Genomic DNA, 20412 nt, shown 5'->3' on the forward strand with positions numbered 1-20412 from the left:
TGTCCTGGATACAGCAGACAGTCCCAGATTTGGATTTATGTCCTCCAGTTTTGGGCATCTGACATCTCCTCCTGCCAGGGTAGAAACGGTGTAGCTCAGGGTATGACAAGGGGAGACGGACATAATTCGACTGTGCGTGCTACGTGGGCCTCACATTCTGTCCCTCTTTCTAGTATTTAAAAGTTGGCCGGTATGACAGATATATGTAACTATTTGGATATAGGCACAACGTGTAAAAAAAAAAGATGTGTGGGAACAATCTACAAGAATATAAACCATATCAAAACACATGAAAAATAAATCTACAATTGTAATTCTTTTTCACATAACTTTATTGTCAACTTGTGAACACTTTCAACAAACTTTCTGTCTATTTTCATACCACTTTATTGTTAATAGCATAGGCACGGTGCACACTTTCAACAAACTTTCTGTCTTGACATTGCACAAATGCTATACTCATGACTCCATGCTGCTTTCTGCTGCCACAGGGCTGATCTTCCGGACATCTGGTCTCCACATGTGGTAACTAATTAATTAATTATCCCTTATGTGTCGCATATATAAAGGGCTCTCTTTCTATTGTGCTTTACTTTTGCCTCTGATGAGGCCACAGGTCTAGTGATACCTGTGGGGTTGTCTCCCGGCTCTGCTGCAACTTGCAGGTGCTTCCTATACCTAATATTTTATAGGTGACTGTGTTGGAGTTTTTGTTACAGATCTGTAGTATCTATTTCCCTGTTATAGGCTCTATTCTAATAACTGTGTCATATGTATGTGTTAAATATATATATACTCACTTTTTTTTTTTTATTGGTCCACTAATGAATGGTGCTTCTTATAAGATTACAAATACTAGTTGCCACATCTGGCTCAGACTGACATTGCACTAGACAAGTTATTACTCCATGTCGTCTTTAAAGAAGTGGGTAATCTAGAACAGTATACAGGAATTCTTATTTATTTTTATTTATCTTCTTAAGTTATTAAAGCTGCATAATGCACTCCTGTATGTTTCTTCCAGGTTACTGATCACAATGGAGCCACTGATTGAAACCAGGACTATTGTCCTTGGCATCATGTTCATGTGTGTCCTATATATCTACTTCTGGAGAAAGACTATTAAAAAGAAAAATATGCCCCCTGGACCACCGCCACTGCCCTTTTTGGGCACCACTCTGCATGTGGACAATAAAGAAATGCCTGAAAATCTGTTGCAGGTTAGCTTGGGTTCAAATGTCATGTGTCCATACATATTCTCTGACATGGATACTGAGACCACACACTCACACACCAATATTTTTTTTTTTTTTTTTTTTCCATACACCACATGTTTAACCCCTTCCAAACTTGTTCTCTTGTATGGAATGGGTTTCATTTAAATGGAACCTACCTGACATCTGATGCATACTACCTGCACCATGTATCAGGCACTGGCTGTATTAATATAGTAATTTGACTCAAATGCTGCAGTATGTCAGAGCAAATCCTACTTTAAAAAGGTTTCTGTCTGCTGCTAGTGATTAACAGATCTCTGACCAGTGAGCAGGCTGGGGTTATATCTGAGTGTCTTTGCCATGCTCGAATGTTTGAGACCCTGTGGCTGCGTGATTCATGCCTGTTAGGCAATCCCTGCACATGAAGCAGATGTCTAACAGGCAATCTCTTCATATGTCGCCACTGTCTAAGGCTGGTTTCACATTTGCGTTTTTTTTCGCGGTAATTTAGCGCTAAATGGCGCATGCGTTTTTTTTCCCTATACTTTGCATGGGATGTGCTTATGTGCGCATACACATGCATTTGTACGCGTTTTACCGCGCATGCGTTTTTTTGCGGTATGCGCTCGGGCGCACAAAATGCAACTTGTTGCATTTTTTGTGCGTCCGATTTGCCTCAAAAAAACGCATGTGCGCAATGCGTTTTTTTTTTTACAGCAAGACACCCATTATAAGTCTATGGTGAGCATATGTGCGCATTGGCATGCTTATGTATGCGTTTTTTTGCACATGCGTTTTTTTTTTTTACCATTAGTTTAGACAATGGAATTTAGGGGTTTGGGTAAAGTTAGGGTTAGTTAAGGGGGGTCAGGGTTAGGGTTAGGGTTAAGTATGGTTTGGTTCAGTGTTGGGGTTAAGGTTGGTGTTGGGGTTAAGGTTGGTGTTGGGGTTAAGGTTGGTGTTGGTAAAGTCATGGTTTGGGTTAGTGTGAGGGGCCACCTAATGTTGGAAAAAAACGTAAACGCATAAAAACGCTGCGTTTTTTTCATGCATGCTCATAAAAATGCTTGAAAAAAACTCAGCAGTTGTATGCGTTTTTCAATGCGTTTTTTTGCGGGAAAAACGCGCTGCAAAAAAAAGCAAGTGTGAAACAGGCCTAACAGCTGTAAGACATGCAGGAAGGCTATATTTGAGCATGCCAAAAGCATTTGGATAGCATCCAAGCATGCTCGGAGAACACCTTCTGACCACTTCCGCTCATCACTAGTCTCCATCTATACATGCATGCTGGAAGTGCTTTTTTTTTAACTAGACATCCATGCAGCTTGGTCACCAATTTAGCTTTAACTATAGTTTTTCCCTGAAATGCTGCAACAATATAGACTCAAACATGCATCCAGATGAAGGCCAACACGCATGTCAGGGTGGATGCATCCTTGGGACTGATCCGGTACCCCATCCCTTCCATCCTGCTACTGGCACTATACCATGTGATATGGCAGCATTTTTTCTTTCTCACTTTATAGTCACATACTCATTGGCACAGCCCATATGGCCTCTAATCTTAAGTGACCGTACATGCACGCACACTTTATTGAATTTCATATCTTTTTGACGCATTGTATTTATTTCTCATGTGGGTCCATCTTTTTATACTTGTTTCTGATATGCTAGCAGCACTATATTTTATTTATTGTACTACAGTTTTCACACGTGTCTTGCTGTCAGTATTATCACCCATCAATTTTAATCTGTCCCTTGTGTATTCCATTCCCTTTTAGTCGCCTGATCACTTGTTTCCACGCCTACCTCAATTTTATTGTATCAAATTAATAAAATGTTTTCACTCTATTTGGTTTTAAACTCTGTTGCTTCTCTGTTCATCAAACATGCCTGACTGAAACCATACAGGCAGCGCCAGATACATGTGGTCCATCAATGTATCAACTGTCAAGCTCCCTTGAGATGCCCTATCGGAGTGTTTGACACCCATCCCTTTTCCCAGTATCTGCTGAAGGTCCCCCATGGCTGACATCTTTGTACTCCTGTGATGCCCAACCACAGGCTCCAATATTGTTTGAGTTTGCCAGCTTCAGTGAATTCCTAAACTTCAGATCAAATTGCTTTTACTAATTTCTAATTATCAGGTACATTAGCACGTCATATGTAATGATGCTCACAGGCCAAAAAAATAAGTGCTGTAGTACACGAGGTCAACTTGTTGTTCAATCGTCTCCCATTATCCAGTCCATACGGGGCAAACAGAAGTTGAAGCTGCATCCCCCTACTCGATCATTCATTAATTATATTGCCACTGAATCTTTCCAACACTCCTTGTATAACTGTGACCATGTTCCTAGCACCCACATAAACTAATTCATTTTTGTACTATTATAAAAGGAGCATCTGTTTTTGCCATAAATAGGTGACCCACATGCCAAATGTTGCATCATATTGTTATAGGGTAGACAGGAAAATTCAATGTTTTAACTTGATTTTTCTCTTCCAGCTGAGTGAGACCTTTGGTCCAGTATTCACCATCTACCTGTCCAACACACCCGTAGTGGTCCTTATCGGTTATGATTGTGTGAGAGAGGCTTTACTAGAAAATGGAGAAGCATTCAGCATGAGAGGACCCTCAGAAATTGGAAATCTGCTCTTTAAAGATTATGGTGTGTAACAGATCTTGCAGTGACCACTGGATCTTGGCTGAACATTACTCACTATTTTGCTTTGATTTTGGAAGTGGGGTAGTTAACAGTGTCTTCAAAAGTCCAATTTTGTGTGTGCAAAAGCACTGGCAAATCACTTTGGGTAAACCATACATTATCTAAGGAACTCATAATAAAAACATCCAATGTCATTGAGTACCTGTCATTTGCACCCAGAAAGCTGAGAACTTTGTAAAATTCCCACAGCGCCCACGATCCTGCTTCTCATTCCCATTTTGCGCTACAGCGCTCCTTTTGCAGAGATTTTCATACTTGTTGCTTTTGGAGTGCAGTATGTGAATCTTCTACTTGTAGACCAACTAATTTTCGTTAGTTTTAGCCGGAGCATGCATTTTCACACCTCTTGGATGCTGTTAATCACAGCAGTGGATGCAACAGTCTGTGATGCTGTAATTTGTGTCTTCACACTTTGAAGGTGAAAAGAGAAGGAACAAAAAAATGGCCCACAGGAGCACTGATTTAACATGACAAAATGGCAGTAGCAATGACTTTGTATGGAGAAGTGTATCGGTTTGTCTCTTGCTAACAGGAGTGATCTTGACCAATGGTGAGAGATGGAGACAGTTGCGCAATTTTTCTCTTTCTGCCTTGATAAAATTTGGAATGGGAACAAAAAGCATTGAAGAACGTATACAAGAGGAAGCGCATTACTTGACTGAAGAGATTGAGAAGACTAGAGGTGAGTTAAAAAAAATTGGAAGAGGGGGTATGCTAATGAGACTTGTCAAAACTGACATCTGGAATTGTCTGCTTAAAATGGAATGTAATACTGTATTTTAGTTATCACATTATGGTTTATTTACACTTATAATTGCATGGAACCCCTTAAAATGGTTTCGTGTTATGAAATTGGGATCGTAGGACAGAATGAAAACAAGCAGGCTTGCAATCTTTGTTTGTGTTGGGGTTGGGTTTTTTTTTTTTTTTTCCCTCCTGCTGAATTCTACTCCTGTGTAATCTTCTGGCTGACATAGCTTATAGCTTGTTGAGGAAACTGACAATCAGAACCTGACCTAGTGTGTGGTAGTTGCTTTGCAGATTGAGTTAACTCCTGAGATCCCACCCACCCCTCTCCAGTCCATTGAGTTCTGTAAAGCAGTTGGACATCTGCTGACCTCCCCATGCCTAGCAGCTACTGATCCAGAACTGCTATCAGTCATGCAAAATCACAAGCCCAGCACCCCACCATCAGCTGTTTCTAGAACAGTACTCCTATTTATAGCTTGCTTTTTATGCAAATATAATATTGGAGACTCTAGAATAAGCGACTGATTAACATAGTAACATAGTTATTAAGGTTGAAGGGAGACTTTAAGTCCATCTAGTTCAACCCATATCCTATCCTAACTTGCCCTAACATGTTGATCCAGAGGAAGGCAAAAAAAACCCATGTGGCAACAAGTAAGCTTCACATTGGGGAAAAAAATTCCTTCCTGACTCCACATACGGCAATCAGACTAGCTCCCTAGATCAACGCAATATTAAGGAAACTAGTGTGTATATACCCTGTAATATTATACTTTTCAAGAAAGGCATCCAGTCCCTTCTTAAATTTTAGTAGGGAATCACTCATTACAACATCATATGGCAGAGTTCCATAGTCTCACTGCTCTTACAGTAAAGAATCCACGTCTGTGAGTATGCTTAAACCTTCTTTCCTCCAGACGTAGAGGATGCCCACTTGTCCCCGTCACAGGTCTAAGAGTAAAAAGATCATTAGAAAGCTCTTGGTATTGTCCCCGCATATACAGTATTTATACATTGTAATAAGATCACCCCTAAGCCTTCGATTCTCCAAACTAAATAACCCCAAATGTAATAACCTGTCTTGGTATTGCAGACCCCCTAGTTCCCTAATAACCTTGGTCGCTCTTCTCTGCACCCGCTCCAGTTCAGCTATGTCTTTCTTATACACCGGAGAGCAGAACTGTACACAGTATTCTAAGTGTGGTCGCACTAGTGACTTATATAGAGGTAAAATTATGTTCTCCTCATGAGCATCTATGCCTTTTAATGCATCCCATTATTTTATTTGCCTTTGCAGCAGCTGCCTGACACTGGCCGCTAAATGTGAGTTTGTCGTCCACCCATACACCCAGGTCTCTCAGTGACTGTTTTGCCCAGTGTTTTACAATTAAGCACATAATTATACATCTTGTTCATTCTACCCAAGTGCATGACCTTACATTTATCCCCATTAAAGCTCATTTGCCATTTATCAGCCCAAGCTTCTAGTTTACATAAGTCCTCCTGTAATATAAAATTGTCCTCCTCTGTTAAAACTAGCAATGTGTCATAGTTGCAAGCAGAATCTTAGGACAAGGCTACAGCATCCAAATTGTCAAGCAAAGTGGAGGCTCTGAAATGTAGTACTGCTGGAGAATAACTCTTGGTGTAAGCACAGGTTATGGATTAGATGCAGACTACAAAGTGCAACACAACTTGACATGCTGCATTTCTTAAAACAACCTGTGTGCATTTTATGTGAAATTTCCTAAATGTATACATGATGGTTGGAATCTCTGTAACATAGCTGGTACTGCATTATGATGTGCATTTTAACCTAGAGGCTTGCCTAGAATATAACTGTAAATATCTGTTTTACCCTTCGCCACGACAGCACCCACAGGAGGTCGCAGGATTTGCCCCAAAGGAACAGGAAACCTACAGAGATAAAAGGGGGTGGTCCGCCACTCCTCAGATTTGGTTTCCTGTTCCCAGGGGAACCTCAGGAAGAATCCTTCAGAAGACATCTCTGGGCCAAGGCATGCCGCCTGTGCAGTTTCTGCAGAATGGCAGGGGCTGCAGTCCAGAAGCAGCATCGGGAATTCCGTTAGATGGCTCCCCCCTCGTCTGCAGCAATGTCTGGGAAGGGCTGCCCGGTCTCACTCAGGAGCACGTCGCAGGAGGCCGCATGGAGCGCCAATGCCCAGCAGTGGTTCTGGGATTAAGGGGAGCCGCTGTACTGGAAGGGGTAAGAGCGCCAGTGGCGCGGAGGAATAAAAAAACCCCAAACAGCGGCTTGCCAGGGGGTGCAGCCCGGCGGCGATGCTCTGGGCCCCGGAAGTAATGGGTGAACTTCCGCGGTGCAGGGCACCCACTAGCGCTACTGCGCAGGTGCGAAGCATGCGACTGGACCCCCCCCCCCCCCCCAAGTGGACAGCCTACACTTGTCTGAGAGGCAGCTACTAAAAACAGGAGGGTTTTCTGAGACAAATTATTACACTCCTACAGAGTAGGCCGCAGTCTACTACTCAGATTTATAAAAAAAAAAAAAAAAAAAAAGGGGCATTTTCTGCAGTTCTATACAGCCTCTCACTCCACAGATGGAAGTTCCTATCCTGGAATTATCAGACTATCAAAAGGTAAAGACACTGAAGGTCCAAGTGTCTGCATTAGGAGAACTCTGCGGCCATAATATAGCCGGAATAGATGGGTGTCCCGATTTTATTATAGCTTGTGAATGGATGACCCCTGTTCACATACCTAGAATCCCTCCTTGGGATTTTGGATCTAGATGCCCTAACGGAAGCCCCTTTTGAACCAATATAGTATTTCTCCTAAATTTTTGTCACTCAAAACGACCCTCTTAATAGCGCTTACATCCGCTAAGAGTTAGACATTCAAGCCTTATCCATAGATCCACCCTTCCTATAAACATATCGGGGTAGGTTGATCTTAAAGCCAGATTCCTCATACCTTCCTAAGGTATCAGCAAAATTCCATGGGTCACAAGAGGTACTTCTCTCCACTTGCTTCAGGGATCCCTCCACTCCTGAAGAACAGATTTAACACCTTTGATGTTAAGAGAACTGTCTTAAAATACATCAAAAGGAGCTGGAGGCAGTGTAGGGCTCTGTTCATATCTTTTCAGGGCTATAAAGAGGGGTACGGAGTCACTAAGAGCACCTTATCCCGATGGCCCAGGGATGCCATCCGATTAGCTTACTCCAAGAGATGAAGATCCTCCGGAGAACATCAAAGCTCATTCTACTAGAGCAATGGCCTCATCTTGGGCTGAGAGGGGAGACGTTCCAATCGAAGCCATATGTAAGGCAGTAATTTGGTCAACCCCTTCCACTTTCTATAATCACTATAGACTTGACCTCTCATCAACTTCTGACCTAAGCTTTGGCAGGACTGTCCTTGGCATGGTGGTCCCACCCAGGTGATGGTCTCTGGAATCTCTCCAGTGGGTGCTGTCATGGCGAAGGGTTAAAAGCCAGATTACTTACCGGTAATGCTCTTTTAATGAGTCCACGACAGCACCCGCTCACTACCCTCCCTATGAAGATAATGGCGATAGATACACCACATATTAAGAGTATTCCTTAAATGTGAAGTAAAGAAGTTAAACTTAAAATGCAAGAACTTTGCCTAACTATTGGCGGTCCTCCTGATACTCTGAAATACAACTGAAGAGGAGAGGCAGACCGCCCCTTTTATCTCTGTAGGTTTCCTGTTCCTTTGGGGTGGTTCCCGCTACCTCCAGTGGGTGCTGTCATGGACTCATTAAAAGAGCATTACCAGTAAGTAATCTGGCTTTATCCAATCCCCATCTGATCTGCAAAACTGAGGATGTGAGCAACAGCCAAATATAACCAAGTAAACTATATATAATCTTTACTCACTGGCAGTAATCTCCCATTTTAGGCAATATTCAGGAAGAACACCTGTAATTGACAGATATTTGAACACCTCTTTCAGGCAATCCCTTTAGCCCAGCACATATGGTGACCTCAGCTATCTGCAATGTTCTCTGCTCGGCTGTCTTTGGAGAACGTTTTGATTATCAAGACGTCAAATTTAAGGCCTTTTATACCTTGCTGAAAGAAATGACCATACTTATGTCTACATCTTGGGGAATGGTAAGTTAATTTTCTTAACTCTCAGAAGTCTTCAGACACCCTGCCCTAATGCAAAAGGGTTGCAGAATTCTCAAATCTACTTTTTTTTTTTTTTTTCTTTTTTTTTTTTTTTCAGTTTCTTAATCTCTTTCCTAGCATTGTCAGTCGTATTTCCGGACCCCATCAGAGAATATTTATAAATCTGGCGATACTACAAGACTTTATTGCAGAGACCATGGAAGATCACAAAGTGACACTTGACCCAAACTGTCCCAAGAGTTTCCTTGACTCTTTCCTTATAAAGATGGAGGAGGTGATGTATAAACATTATGTAAAGCTTTTTATGAAGTGTGTGTGTGTGTGTGTGGGGGGGGGGGGGGGGGAGTTGGTTCTCATAGTATCAACAAAAACCACTATAAAACTAACCAGCCACGCTGCCTGTAATAATTCTAAATATTCTGTGACTTTGTAGGAGAAGTACAATCCAAAATCTGAGTTCCACTTTGATAACTTAGCTGGCACAATCATTGACCTATTTTTTGCTGGAACAGAAACGACAAGTGTAACCCTGCAGTATGGCTTGCTCTACTTGCTCAAATATCCACATGTGGAAAGTAAGTGCTTCTCTTTTCTGGTCAGAGGGTTGGTCAAGGACTTTAAAAACATGGCTGCTTTCTACCTAAAAAAGCTAATCTGTTATATCTTAATTTGGAACTTGGTTAAAATGAATAGGACTGAGCTGTATTACTAGACACAACTCATGGACAGGCATGGTGCTTTTGTTTGAAGAAAAATCAATTGTGAGGTGTCTGTAAAACATGATTTCCATAAAAGGGATTATTTAGTGCAGCACAGTGGCATGGTTGCTGGGGTCCTGGGTCAAAATCCCACAAGGACAACATCTGGTATGTATTCTTGTGGTGGTCTCTCTGGTTCCTACCACATTCAAAAAAACCGACTGAGAATTTAGATTGTGAGCCCCACTGAAGACATTTCTGAGCTGTGGACTATGGTGCTATAGAAGCATAGTCTCTAGGTTGAGAGATTCTTATGATACATGGATGTTGGAGGTTAAGATTACAATACAGTACATATTTTCATAAAGGCTATAGGAATTAAGTGAATAAGAGTCCTCTTTTGGATCTCTAACTTTTGACCAAAGTGGACAGGTTAGTGTCTCACAATGTAGGACCTGTCCTATTTTGCACTAGACAACCTGATGATTTGGAATGGGAATTGTGTAAAGCTAGTTTCACTTGGGTTAAGCTGCTGAAAATATGAACTGCTACTGACCGCTTTCCTAACCATAGATTATAGCTAATGACTAGGCCCTAAAGCCCCCGTCACACATGGCAATCTCTCTAGCGAGATCGCTGTGAGTGACAGCGACCGGCCCACCCCTGCCGGGGGGTAGCTGTGGAAACCTCTGGACATTTTTGGGGTTGCGGGTCTCCCGCTGGCCAGCGCGCATTGCTACGGCAGACCAGCTACCTGGTAACTAGGGTAAATGCAGGGTTTCTAAGGGGTGCGCAGTGCCTAGAAACCCAATGTGTAACTTGGTTACCAACGCGCTGATGCAGGGAGCTGGCAACCAAGGTACACATCGGTTTTTCTAAGTGACGCACACCCCTTAGAAACCTGATGTGTACCTTAGTTACCAGCTCCCTGCGTCAGTGCTCTGGTAACTAAAGTACACAGCGACGCTCGGCATTGCTGGTGAAGCTGTTTGTTTGACAGCCCACCAGCGATCATGTAGCGACTCGCCAGCGATCCTGACACGTTGATATCGTTGTCGGGATCGCTGGTGAGTTGCTATGTGTGATGGGGCCCTAACAGTAGGGCACTCTGATTTTAGTTTCAAGGGGACACTTCTTATGGAAGTGTCAAACAGCTATAAAAACTTGGATAAGGATTGCAATTCTCAGTCTTCAGCTCACGCATGACTGCTACATAGAAATATCTTCTTCCAAGTTATACGGCTGTGTGACTCTTCCAATTAAGAATGGGCAAAAGTGGAGAACCAATTAATAACATTTGGTTAAAGATGTAATTAAGCTTTTAAAAACCTTAAATGTAATCACTTACAGCAACGAAGTTCAGGACATGAGCTGACCAATCCTCACATTTCTATTAACAGAGTATTGCATGGCCTAGAAGTTGCCTTACACTGGCAAATGAGCCCTTACTCCTTAGACCCTAGTCAGGACTCTCATACAGCCAATTCGGGCAGCTTGCTTTGCCCTCAAGAAGGGCAACACGCTAAAACATGTCTGAAAACCAAGAGTCTAGTTGGCCCTTTTATCCCAAGTTATGTGGCAATTAAAGCTTGTTAAAGGATCGATGTTGACTTCTAGAATTACTACCAGTAAGTAACATATTAAACTCCTTTAGCAGAAATTTGAGGCCTCCAATTATGGCATTGGGAAAACTGCAAGGATTTTGTAGGCATGCTTTTGTATGATGGGCCTAGAGAAACTTGAAGGCCAAGTAGATTTTGTTAATAAAACTCAACAAGAATTGTTGACTTTAGCACAATTGCATATTAGGTAATTAAGGAAACGGGTAGTTCCTTGTAAAACCAAACTAGAACCATGTCTACAACCCAAGTTTCTGGTGCCACATAGGATTTTATTTATGAAAATGGCTGAGGAATATTTAATTTTTGCATACCCTCTTAAAACCATATATTGTCATGTATGCCACAAAGGAAAGATTCATGTGGAGGTTGATCATGTGATCGGTCAGAATCGATGTCCTTCAGTAAAAGATCAAGACAAGATGCCTTACACAAATGCCGTTTTACACGAAATTCAACGGTTCTCGGACATCACCCCAATGGGACTTTCTCACGCAGCCATTCGAAACACAAGGTTCCGAGGATACAACATTCCTAAGGTTAGCACTTCAGTTTTCTTCATTCTATGTGGGCTGGCAAATCCCAGCAATTTTCTTTTTTTTTTGTGGCAATTTTGATTGGGTCATACTCTCTCAAAGGGGTAAACCACTGTTAAATGCAGAATACAGTGAAACCCTAAGTTTCTCTCCAGTATAAACTTTTTTTTTTTTTTTTTTGTAAAGTTCATGCTCTGGTCCTCATCTTTTGCAGGGCACTGTAATTTTTCCACTGCTGACATCTGTCTTGAAGGATCCCAAATACTTCAGGAACCCACATCAGTTTGATCCCACAAACTTCCTGAATGCTAATGGAAGCTTCCGCAGGAATGACGCCTCTGTGCCTTTCTCATTAGGTAATTTAATCACAATATTGATTGACCTTTCATCTTGCCAAACAATGTCAGCGTTGTATTGTGGCAGTTGTCAACTGATGGTGTTGTAGGGGCTTAAACTGGAATCACTGATTCTGTCAGTGCATCATACGCTTGGCCAGAACTAGGACAAGTATGTATTCTTGCCCACATCTACAATGATTTAAATGATCCACTTTATTCTGAAAGTCTGCTAAATCCACATATCTTAGTGTTTCTAATGCCGTGACCAGTTGCCTTGTACGTTAACCATGATCCTGACAAAGATGCTAAAACGTGTATGTAATCATCATATCATGGTTGGACCTTTTGTGGGGTAACAAGGAGTGGCAGCTTTTTTTTTTTTTTTTTTTTTTTTTTTTTTTACCTTCACCACCCCACCCCCCCATTGACATGGCCACATGAGGGATTCTTTATGGGATGAGTTATTTATTAATTGGATTAACTTGTATTAAATGTAAGCTCTGACTCTCTAAACATCACAATACCAAATTTGGGTGGTGGAAAAGGAGTGATGGCAAAAAAAGTTTGTAATGTTGAAGGACATTAATCTGCTCTTTTAATTGCCTGTGCTATATAAAGCGCTGCTTTATATTGTTAGTTTGTATAATATACTGTATCTCCAATGAAATCTATTACATGGCTGGTGTTCATACGAGTACTGTCGTGGCTGGCACAGGTCTTCAGCAGATGCATCGGCAAATCATCCCATTGGCACATACTGTACATGCCGATTGATGGTACCATTGTGCACGAATGTTTTAGATGACAGCGGCATTTGACAGGTTCACAGTTGCAGGTGAACTGCCACCTGCAGCTTTTTTTTTTTTTTTTTTTTTTTTTTTTTTTTTTTACTGGTAATGGCTGATTTAATCAGCCATTATCTGCCAGCAAAGTTGCAGGCTCAGCTTGCAAGCCTGAATCAGTCAGGCGAGGCTGCATAGTATGTACCTTGTATGCCATATTAAAGGGAACCAGTCACCATGAAGATGCAGCCCAATCTGCAGGAATGGGTAAAGAGCAGGTTGTTGCATAGACTATAATAAATCTTCTCAAAACTCATTCAATTTTCTCACCACTAAATGCCAATCTATGCAGCTTCCCATGATAAAAAAACATGCCTACAGAATAAACTGCTTCATAGTGAGATTCCCTGTAAACTTTCATGACGTTGGATGTATCCAAAGGTTGGAAGTGCTTCATGACTTTGATGGTAAGGATATGTCATGGTGTCTGCGCAGCTGCTGTGCGTGCAAAATCGCCGCCAGGTGTTCAGCTGACACCCTGCACTCACTGCCTGTAGTGCCTGCACCGCTTCAGGCAGTCTAACCTGCTAAATGATATATGCTCACAGCATTTAGGAGGGAGGGGGCTCATTCAGCCCTCCGGCACCAGTCATGGCAAGAGGCTGATCATTGCCATGGTAGCACGATGTTGTCTTGACTAGATCTAGGGCTAGTTGGATCATGAGCAGTGCATGGTCTAGCTTGTCAGTGCAGTAATTTCAAGAAACTGATCACTTTAAAAAAAGAGTGCTAGTAACTGTTCACCATTCAATATATTATTTATTTTTTTTTTTTTTAAATTGTGCTGATTTAAAGTAGACATGTCAGATTTTTTTTTTTTTACAACTTTCTGGTTTAAGGGGGTAAGAACTGGCTTTGAATGTTGAAAAACTTTTCAGAAAGTCATATTGAGCAAATTTTACAGCTATCATGAACTACAGTACAATGTCACAAAATATCTTTATCAGTTCAAGGGTTCCCTAGTTACCACAAAGTGACAGCGGTCAGATTTGTAAAACTTTGGACTGGTTATAAATGCAAAAATGGGCTTGGAGTTGCTGTGTCCATGTCTTATGAATCTTGTCAATTCATATTACACTTATGTACAAAAAAGTCTTAAAGGAAATCTGTCACCCAATTTTTGACAGCTTCTGACACGGCAATCAGGGGCTAATCTGCAACATTCTGTAATGCTGTAGATAAGCCCCAATGTAACCAGAAAGATAAGAAAAGCGAGTTATATTATACTCACCGGGCGGTGGTCCAGTCTTGATCCGATCGGTGTCGCAGTCCGGTGCCTCCCATCTTGTAGCAGTGACGTCATCTTCTTTGCTTCCCATTGTGGCGCAGGCGTACTTTACCTTCCCTGTTTAGGGCAGAGTGAAGTATCGCAGGTGCCGGACCTCTATGACCTGGTCTGGCACCTGCACACTGCAGTGCTCTGTCCTGTTGAGGCCAGCGTAGAGTGTGCCTGCACAGGAGCCACGACGGGAAGCAAAGAGGTTGTCCCCATTGGATGGGAGGCGCCAGACCAGACCGCTACACCCATCGGCCCAAAACCGGACCACCCCTGGGTGAGTATAATAGAACTCATTTTCTCATCTTTCAGGTTATGTTGGGGGCTTATCTACAGCATTACAGAATGCTGTCAATAAGCCCCTGATGGCTGTGCTGGAAACTGATAGTTGAAAAATGGGGTGACAGATTCCCTTTAACATCGTCACACTAAAATATATAATTTTTTTTTTTTTCTCCACAGGCAGCAGAAGTTGCATTGGTGAGAGTCTGGCACGGATGGTATTATTTCTCTTCCTGACAAACATATTACAGAAGTACAACCTGAAATCCATATTGGCTCCAGATGAAATTAATATCACGCCACAACCAAATAAAAATATGGCGGTACCAAGGCCATACAGAATGTGTGCAATAGCCAGAAGGCGGAAGAGCTCTTAAACATTTCTTTGTTGGGTAACTGTTACTGTTTACATGTTTGTTATACAAGAGAAACTTAAAATAAAATTGCATTATATATTCACAGCCACACTGTCTGTAGTTATCTTCATATCTTTCCACTACCAGTAACCTCAGGTCATCATACCTCTTGAGCTCTGCTCATCGCACAATAGTCTTTCTCCATGAATCGCCCCTTCTCGAGAGCTGCCTTGGCACATATTGGGATATTGCCCTCCCACACTCAAAACCTCAAGGACAAGAAAAACCTACCACTTTTAACAATTCTGCTACCATCACCACCTGTGATGCTTTCAGAAAACCCCCTTACCGTGTGTAGATAGATATATCTATCTATATCCTTAAAGATGGGAGAGACTGTCAGCAGTGATTATTTGGTCAGAAGAAATTGCTAGTGATTGTGTTGTCTAGGTCTGCTCCATGACGGACTCTGGTGTGAGGTCGATGAAAACCATTGGCCTTTTCCTGGTCTTGATGGGCTTTGCACATAGCAGAAATTATAATGGCTTCTCCAAAAAATAAATTAAAAATTGGCAGGGTCATATAAGGGCCTATATCACAACTTTTGTATCCTTTACAAAGTAATTTTCCCTTCACCCATGACGGCACCACCTGAGAGGGATCCGCCCCGCCAGGACAGGAACCTACTGAGACATAAGGGGGCGGCACCTCTCCCCCGCTTCAGTTTGGTTCCTGTCCTTGAAACCATGTTTCCCTGTAGAAGACAGACGCCCTCCTAAAGGTCATTAGAGCTACAATGGGCCTACAGGAAGAAAAGGCGGCTAAAACCCTAGAGGATGGGCTTCAGGAGAGGGAAAAAACGGACCTTTCTGGTAAACGAGAAGATCCAGGCACTTATTGAGAGAGTGGAAAGCCCAAAAAATCGGGAGCCCTTCCATCCACTTCCAAGAGACTATATCCCTTCGAGCATAAGGATGCAGAGATATGGGACAAAATCCCCAAAATAGATGCAGCGGTGTCCAGATCCTCCAAAAGGTCGGCCCTGCCCCTGGAAGACGCAGGGGTTCTTAGAGACCCACTAGACAAGAATGCGGACTCATATTTGAGGCACGCATGGGAAGCGACAGCAGGAGGACTAAAAACGGCAATAGCGGGTACTTGTACGGCACGCTCCCTTATGATCTGGTTGCAGCAGTTAGAAGAAAAGCTGGCTTCAAGGATCCCAAGAGAAAATCTTATCAGAGACGTATCTCTTGCACTGGGCAGCAGCTTTTTTGGCCGATACCTCGGCGGACTCTATGCGGATGAATGCCAGGGCAGCGTCACTATCAAATGCTGCTAGACGCGCGTTATGGCTTAAGGGCTGTCTGGGTGACCTTCAGTCCAAGGCCAAATTATGCGCTCTCCCCTGCGATGGTCGATTCTTGTTCGGCAAGAACTTGGACGATATACTGGAGAAAGCAGGCGATAAGAAAAAAGGCTTCCCCAGATTCCCTATGGATCAGAGGAGACGGCCCTTTCGGAGGGGGAGATTCAATAGGGGGCGCCCTCCCGCTGACATGAGAAGATGGGAGGATAAAAGAAAAAAAAAAAAAGAATCGGGATTTGTTTGGTGGAGGTACCTCCACCTCAAAGTTGCCACAGTGACGCCAGTATTCCAGTGGGGGGGATTGGCACTTTTTCCAAACCTGGGAGAAGATCTCCTCCAACGCCTGGATCCTAACAGAAGGCCTGAAAATTCCCTTCATCCGTCAGCCAAAATCTGTGGTCGTCATCACACCCATCAGGAAGGTGACCGCAGAGCAGGTGGCCTTAGAAACAGATCCTGAGCGCATTGACTCAGCCATCAAATTTTCTCCAAAAACAACACATCAGACGTACACTTTTACAGTTTGGACGGAGATTCCCGTCTAAATCTAATTGGTCCTGGTTAGATATGATTAAACTTCCACCCCCACGGCTAAAAATTCTATCCCGCATTTACTCACATCTCATCTCTCCGAATGTACATTTTAAACCCTCGTTTATATACTCTTGGGAAAAGGAACTCAATACCACGTTTACAGAGGACCAAATTTCTAAAATGCTGTCAAATGCTCGGGGTTTTTCCAGATGTGTACTCCTGCAGGAGATTCTTATAAAATATTAACTAGGTGGCATTTAACTCCAGCTAAATTATTCCAGTTGGGCCTCACAGATAATGAAGATTGTTGGCGATGCCTCAATTCTAGAGGACACCATTCACATATATTCTGGGACTGCCCTAGACTGAGGGTTTTTTGGGATGGAGTTGAACTAGTTCTCAAAAAATTAAGACTAATAAAAGCTAATCTTAGAGCCACGGAGGCTCTTTTTTTCATGTCCATCGAAGGACTTTTTACCAAAAAAACATGGTCTTCTCCCACTGATGAGTGCGGCGAGACAGTTAATAGTTGCCCATTGGAAAGACGTAGCTCCTCCCACGTTGGGAGAATGGTATGCTAAAATAAATCAGATCTCTCGCTTAGAGGTGCTGTCTAGCTGGGAAATTTATAATCATAGATCTTATGTGTTGACTTGGGCCCCGTGGAATAGGTATTTAGAAGACAATCCTCCTTAAGGGCATTTTAGAGTCTCACAAGTTTACCTGGATCTGATGGTTTCTGCACTGGGGTTCCTAGCCTCACTGCTCCAATTTGATAGCCCTAGTATAATGTGCTATGTTATTTTCTGAAGTGCACCCATTCAACGTTTGTGCTCATGCCGTCAACCACATTATGTTAATGTTGTTGATACTGTGTATGATTATGTACCCCTTTTTCCCCTTCCCTTTTTTCCTTCCCCCCCCCCCCCCCACCTACTTTTTCCTTATTTTTTTCCTTCCTCTTCGCCCTAAACCAACCCTTAATTAATATTTCACCAAATGTATCTGAGAACTGGTGTGTTTAATGGTGATGTTTAAAATTCGAAAATAAAGAATTTACAATAAAAAAGAAACAGATCCTGAGCCTGATAGACAAGCGGGTACTCTCCGAGGTACCACGCCTACAGGAAGGGAAGGGGTTTTATTCACCCCTTTTTCTGATTAAAAAAAAAAAACCCGCTCAAACTTTCAGGACAATCATAAATCTCAATCTATGGATAAGGAACTCGACCTTCAAAATGGAATCGGTGTAGCAGCTTCACTGCCGTAGTTACTAAGATTGCTTCGTGGTCGATTTAAATGAGTATTATCACATCCCTATCTACCCAGATTACCAGAAATACTTGAGGGTAGCACTTTATATTCAAGGCACGCTAAGGCACTTTCATTTCAGGGCTCTTCCGTTTGAAACTCTCGGGGCTATAGATATGCCAAAGTCATAGCAGAAGTGACTGCCTTTCTCCGGATTCACGATACGGTCATAATACCATACCTGGACGATTTTCTCATAGTAGGCAGCTCAGAGGACCACTGTACAGCGCAGTTGACCCGGGTGATCAACACCTTGCAGGAATTAGGGTGGATAGTCAATTTCAAAAAATCAAAATTGCAACCCCTAAAAGAACAGAACTTCCTAGGATTTGTACTAGACTCAGAAAAGCAAGAGTGTCTGCTCCCAGAGTCCAAAATAGAAAAGGTGCAGAATCTGGCCTTCACGGGCCAAAACCAACCACGTATGACTTTAAGAAGAGCAATGTCCCTGCTAGGTACCCTAACATCCTGTATTCCGGCGGTCAGGTGGGCTCAGTTTCACACCCGGCAACTCCAGTGGGAGATACTAACAGCACAAAGATCGCTAAGAGGGCGTTTAGAAGGAAAGCTGGAGCTTTCCTTAAAAACCAGAGACTCTCTCAATTGGTGGCTGGACAAGAAAAATCTGACCTTGGGAATACCGTGGGACAGACATCAGATATAATCTTAACAGATGCAAGCTCCTTGGGGTGGGGGGCACACCTAAGGGGCATCATAGGTCAGGGTTCCTGGACGCATCAAGAAAGGGAAGCATCCTCCAACCTGAGAGAACTGTGGGCAGTGAGCAAGGCCCTAAGTCACTTCATTCCGCTACTCCAGGGTCGAAATGTACGCATCATGTCAGACAACAATGTAGTAGTGGCACACATCAACCACCAAGGAGGGACAAGATCACACTCCTTAATGGAAGTGGCGACAGACATTCTGAGCAGAGCAGAAGAACACCTACACTCCTTGACAGCCTTACATATAAAAGGGGCAGAAAACATAGAGGCAGACTTCTTGAGTCGCAATACCCTGAAGCAGGGGGAATGGGCGCTAAACCGGTCCATTTTTCAAAAAAAATAACTCTGCTTTGGGGGAAACCGGTGATAGACCTCTTTGCCAACAAACACAACAGGCAAACAGAAAGGTTCTGCTCTCTAAACCCGAGAGAAAATCCATGGGCAGTGGACTCATTGCACATCCAGTGGAACTTCAGGCTAGCTTATGCGTTTTTCCCCCAACCCCCCCCTCCCCAGTGGCTCTGATCCCAACAGTTGTCAGAAAAATCAAACTATCAGGCCAGAGTGATTCTAATAGCTCCATTTTGGCCAAAAAGGCCCTGGTTTGCTCTGCTACGAAGGATGTCACTCTCCGATCCATGGGTTCTACCAGAAATCCCGGACCAACTAGCTCAAGGTCCAATATTCCACACTCAGGTCATAGGATTCCATCTGACGGCGTGGAAATTGAAAGGTCGCTTTTAACGGATAGAGGGTTCTCCCCCGGGTTGGTGGCCACCCTGCTAAAGAGTAGGAAACCAGTGACGACTAACATCTACGGCAGAACATGGAATAAGTTCCTGCAGTTCTTAGGCCATTAGGGAAAGATCCCCCGATTAATGCCATCCTGGCGTTCTTACAATCGGGGTTGCAGATGGGGTTAGCAGTGAACACACTTAAAGTTCAGGTGTCTGCACTAGGGGCGCTCTACAACTGCAAATTGGCATCAAATAGATGGGTAGCCAGATTTATTAAATCCTGCCATAGAGCTAGGCCTATCCCAATACCCCGGATAGCCCCCTGGGATTTAAACCTAGTGCTAGAGGCCCTTAGAAAAGATCCGTATGAGCCATTACATCAGCTACCCCTAAAGTTTCTGACCCTAAAACAATCCTGTTAGTGGCCCTCATGTCAGCCCGCAGGATAAGCGATTTACAGGCTCTCTCAGTAAATCCACCTTATACGCAAGTCTTTCAGGATAGGGTAGTGTTAAGGACAGACCCCGCTTATCTGCCCAAAGTAGCATCAGATTTCCATCGGGGCCAGGAAATTGTCCTTCCATCTTTCTGCGAGAACCCAAAAATTCTGGGGGAGGAAAGGTTCCATAATCTGGATGCTAAGAGAGCTCTCGTAGAATACATATCTATGACTAGCCAGTGGAGGAGGTCCCAGTCCCTATTTGTAGCTTTTCAGGGTGCCAGGAAAGGCTATGGGGTTTCAAAGGGACTATTGCTAGATGGATTAGGGAGGCCATTAGTGTAGCCTACACAGCTAGTGGTATCCCGATTCCTGACGGCATCAAGGCTCATTCCACCAGAGCCGTGGCGACCTCCTGGGCCGAAAAAGCAGAGGTATCGATCGAACAGATTTGTAAGGCCGCTACCTGGGCCTCACCTTCAACCTTCTTTAAGCACTATAGGTTGAATCTATCC

General features: G+C 43.1%; 1 protein-coding gene across 1 annotated transcript; it reads left to right on the forward strand.

The window, feature by feature from the left end:
* Window positions 1–556: 556 nt before the first annotated feature.
* On the forward strand, window positions 557–14891 carry LOC141052027 (cytochrome P450 2C8-like). The gene is made up of 10 exons (XM_073549204.1): window positions 557–665; window positions 1025–1220; window positions 3727–3889; window positions 4479–4628; window positions 8657–8817; window positions 8933–9109; window positions 9269–9410; window positions 11504–11691; window positions 11903–12044; window positions 14607–14891. Exons 2-10 carry the CDS (start codon window positions 1038–1040, stop codon window positions 14801–14803), a joined length of 1503 nt encoding a protein of 500 aa, XP_073405305.1. The 5' UTR covers window positions 557–665; window positions 1025–1037; the 3' UTR covers window positions 14804–14891.
* Window positions 14892–20412: the final 5521 nt, after the last annotated feature.

The sequence above is a fragment of the Dendrobates tinctorius genome, unplaced genomic scaffold, assembly GCF_039654945.1.
Source record: "Dendrobates tinctorius isolate UK_male_01 unplaced genomic scaffold, ASM3965494v1 ptg000158l, whole genome shotgun sequence".
NCBI lineage: Eukaryota > Metazoa > Chordata > Amphibia > Anura > Dendrobatidae > Dendrobates > Dendrobates tinctorius.

Coding starts and splice junctions, on each gene's coding strand:
- LOC141052027 (XM_073549204.1), top strand. CDS start 1,038: ATGGAGCCACTGATTGAAACCAGGACTATTGTCCTTGGCATCATGTTC. Junction 3,890..4,478: donor TCTGCTCTTTAAAGATTATG/GTGTGTAACAGA, acceptor TCTTGCTAACAG/GAGTGATCTTGACCAATGGT. Junction 8,818..8,932: donor TGTCTACATCTTGGGGAATG/GTAAGTTAATTT, acceptor TTTTTTTTTCAG/TTTCTTAATCTCTTTCCTAG.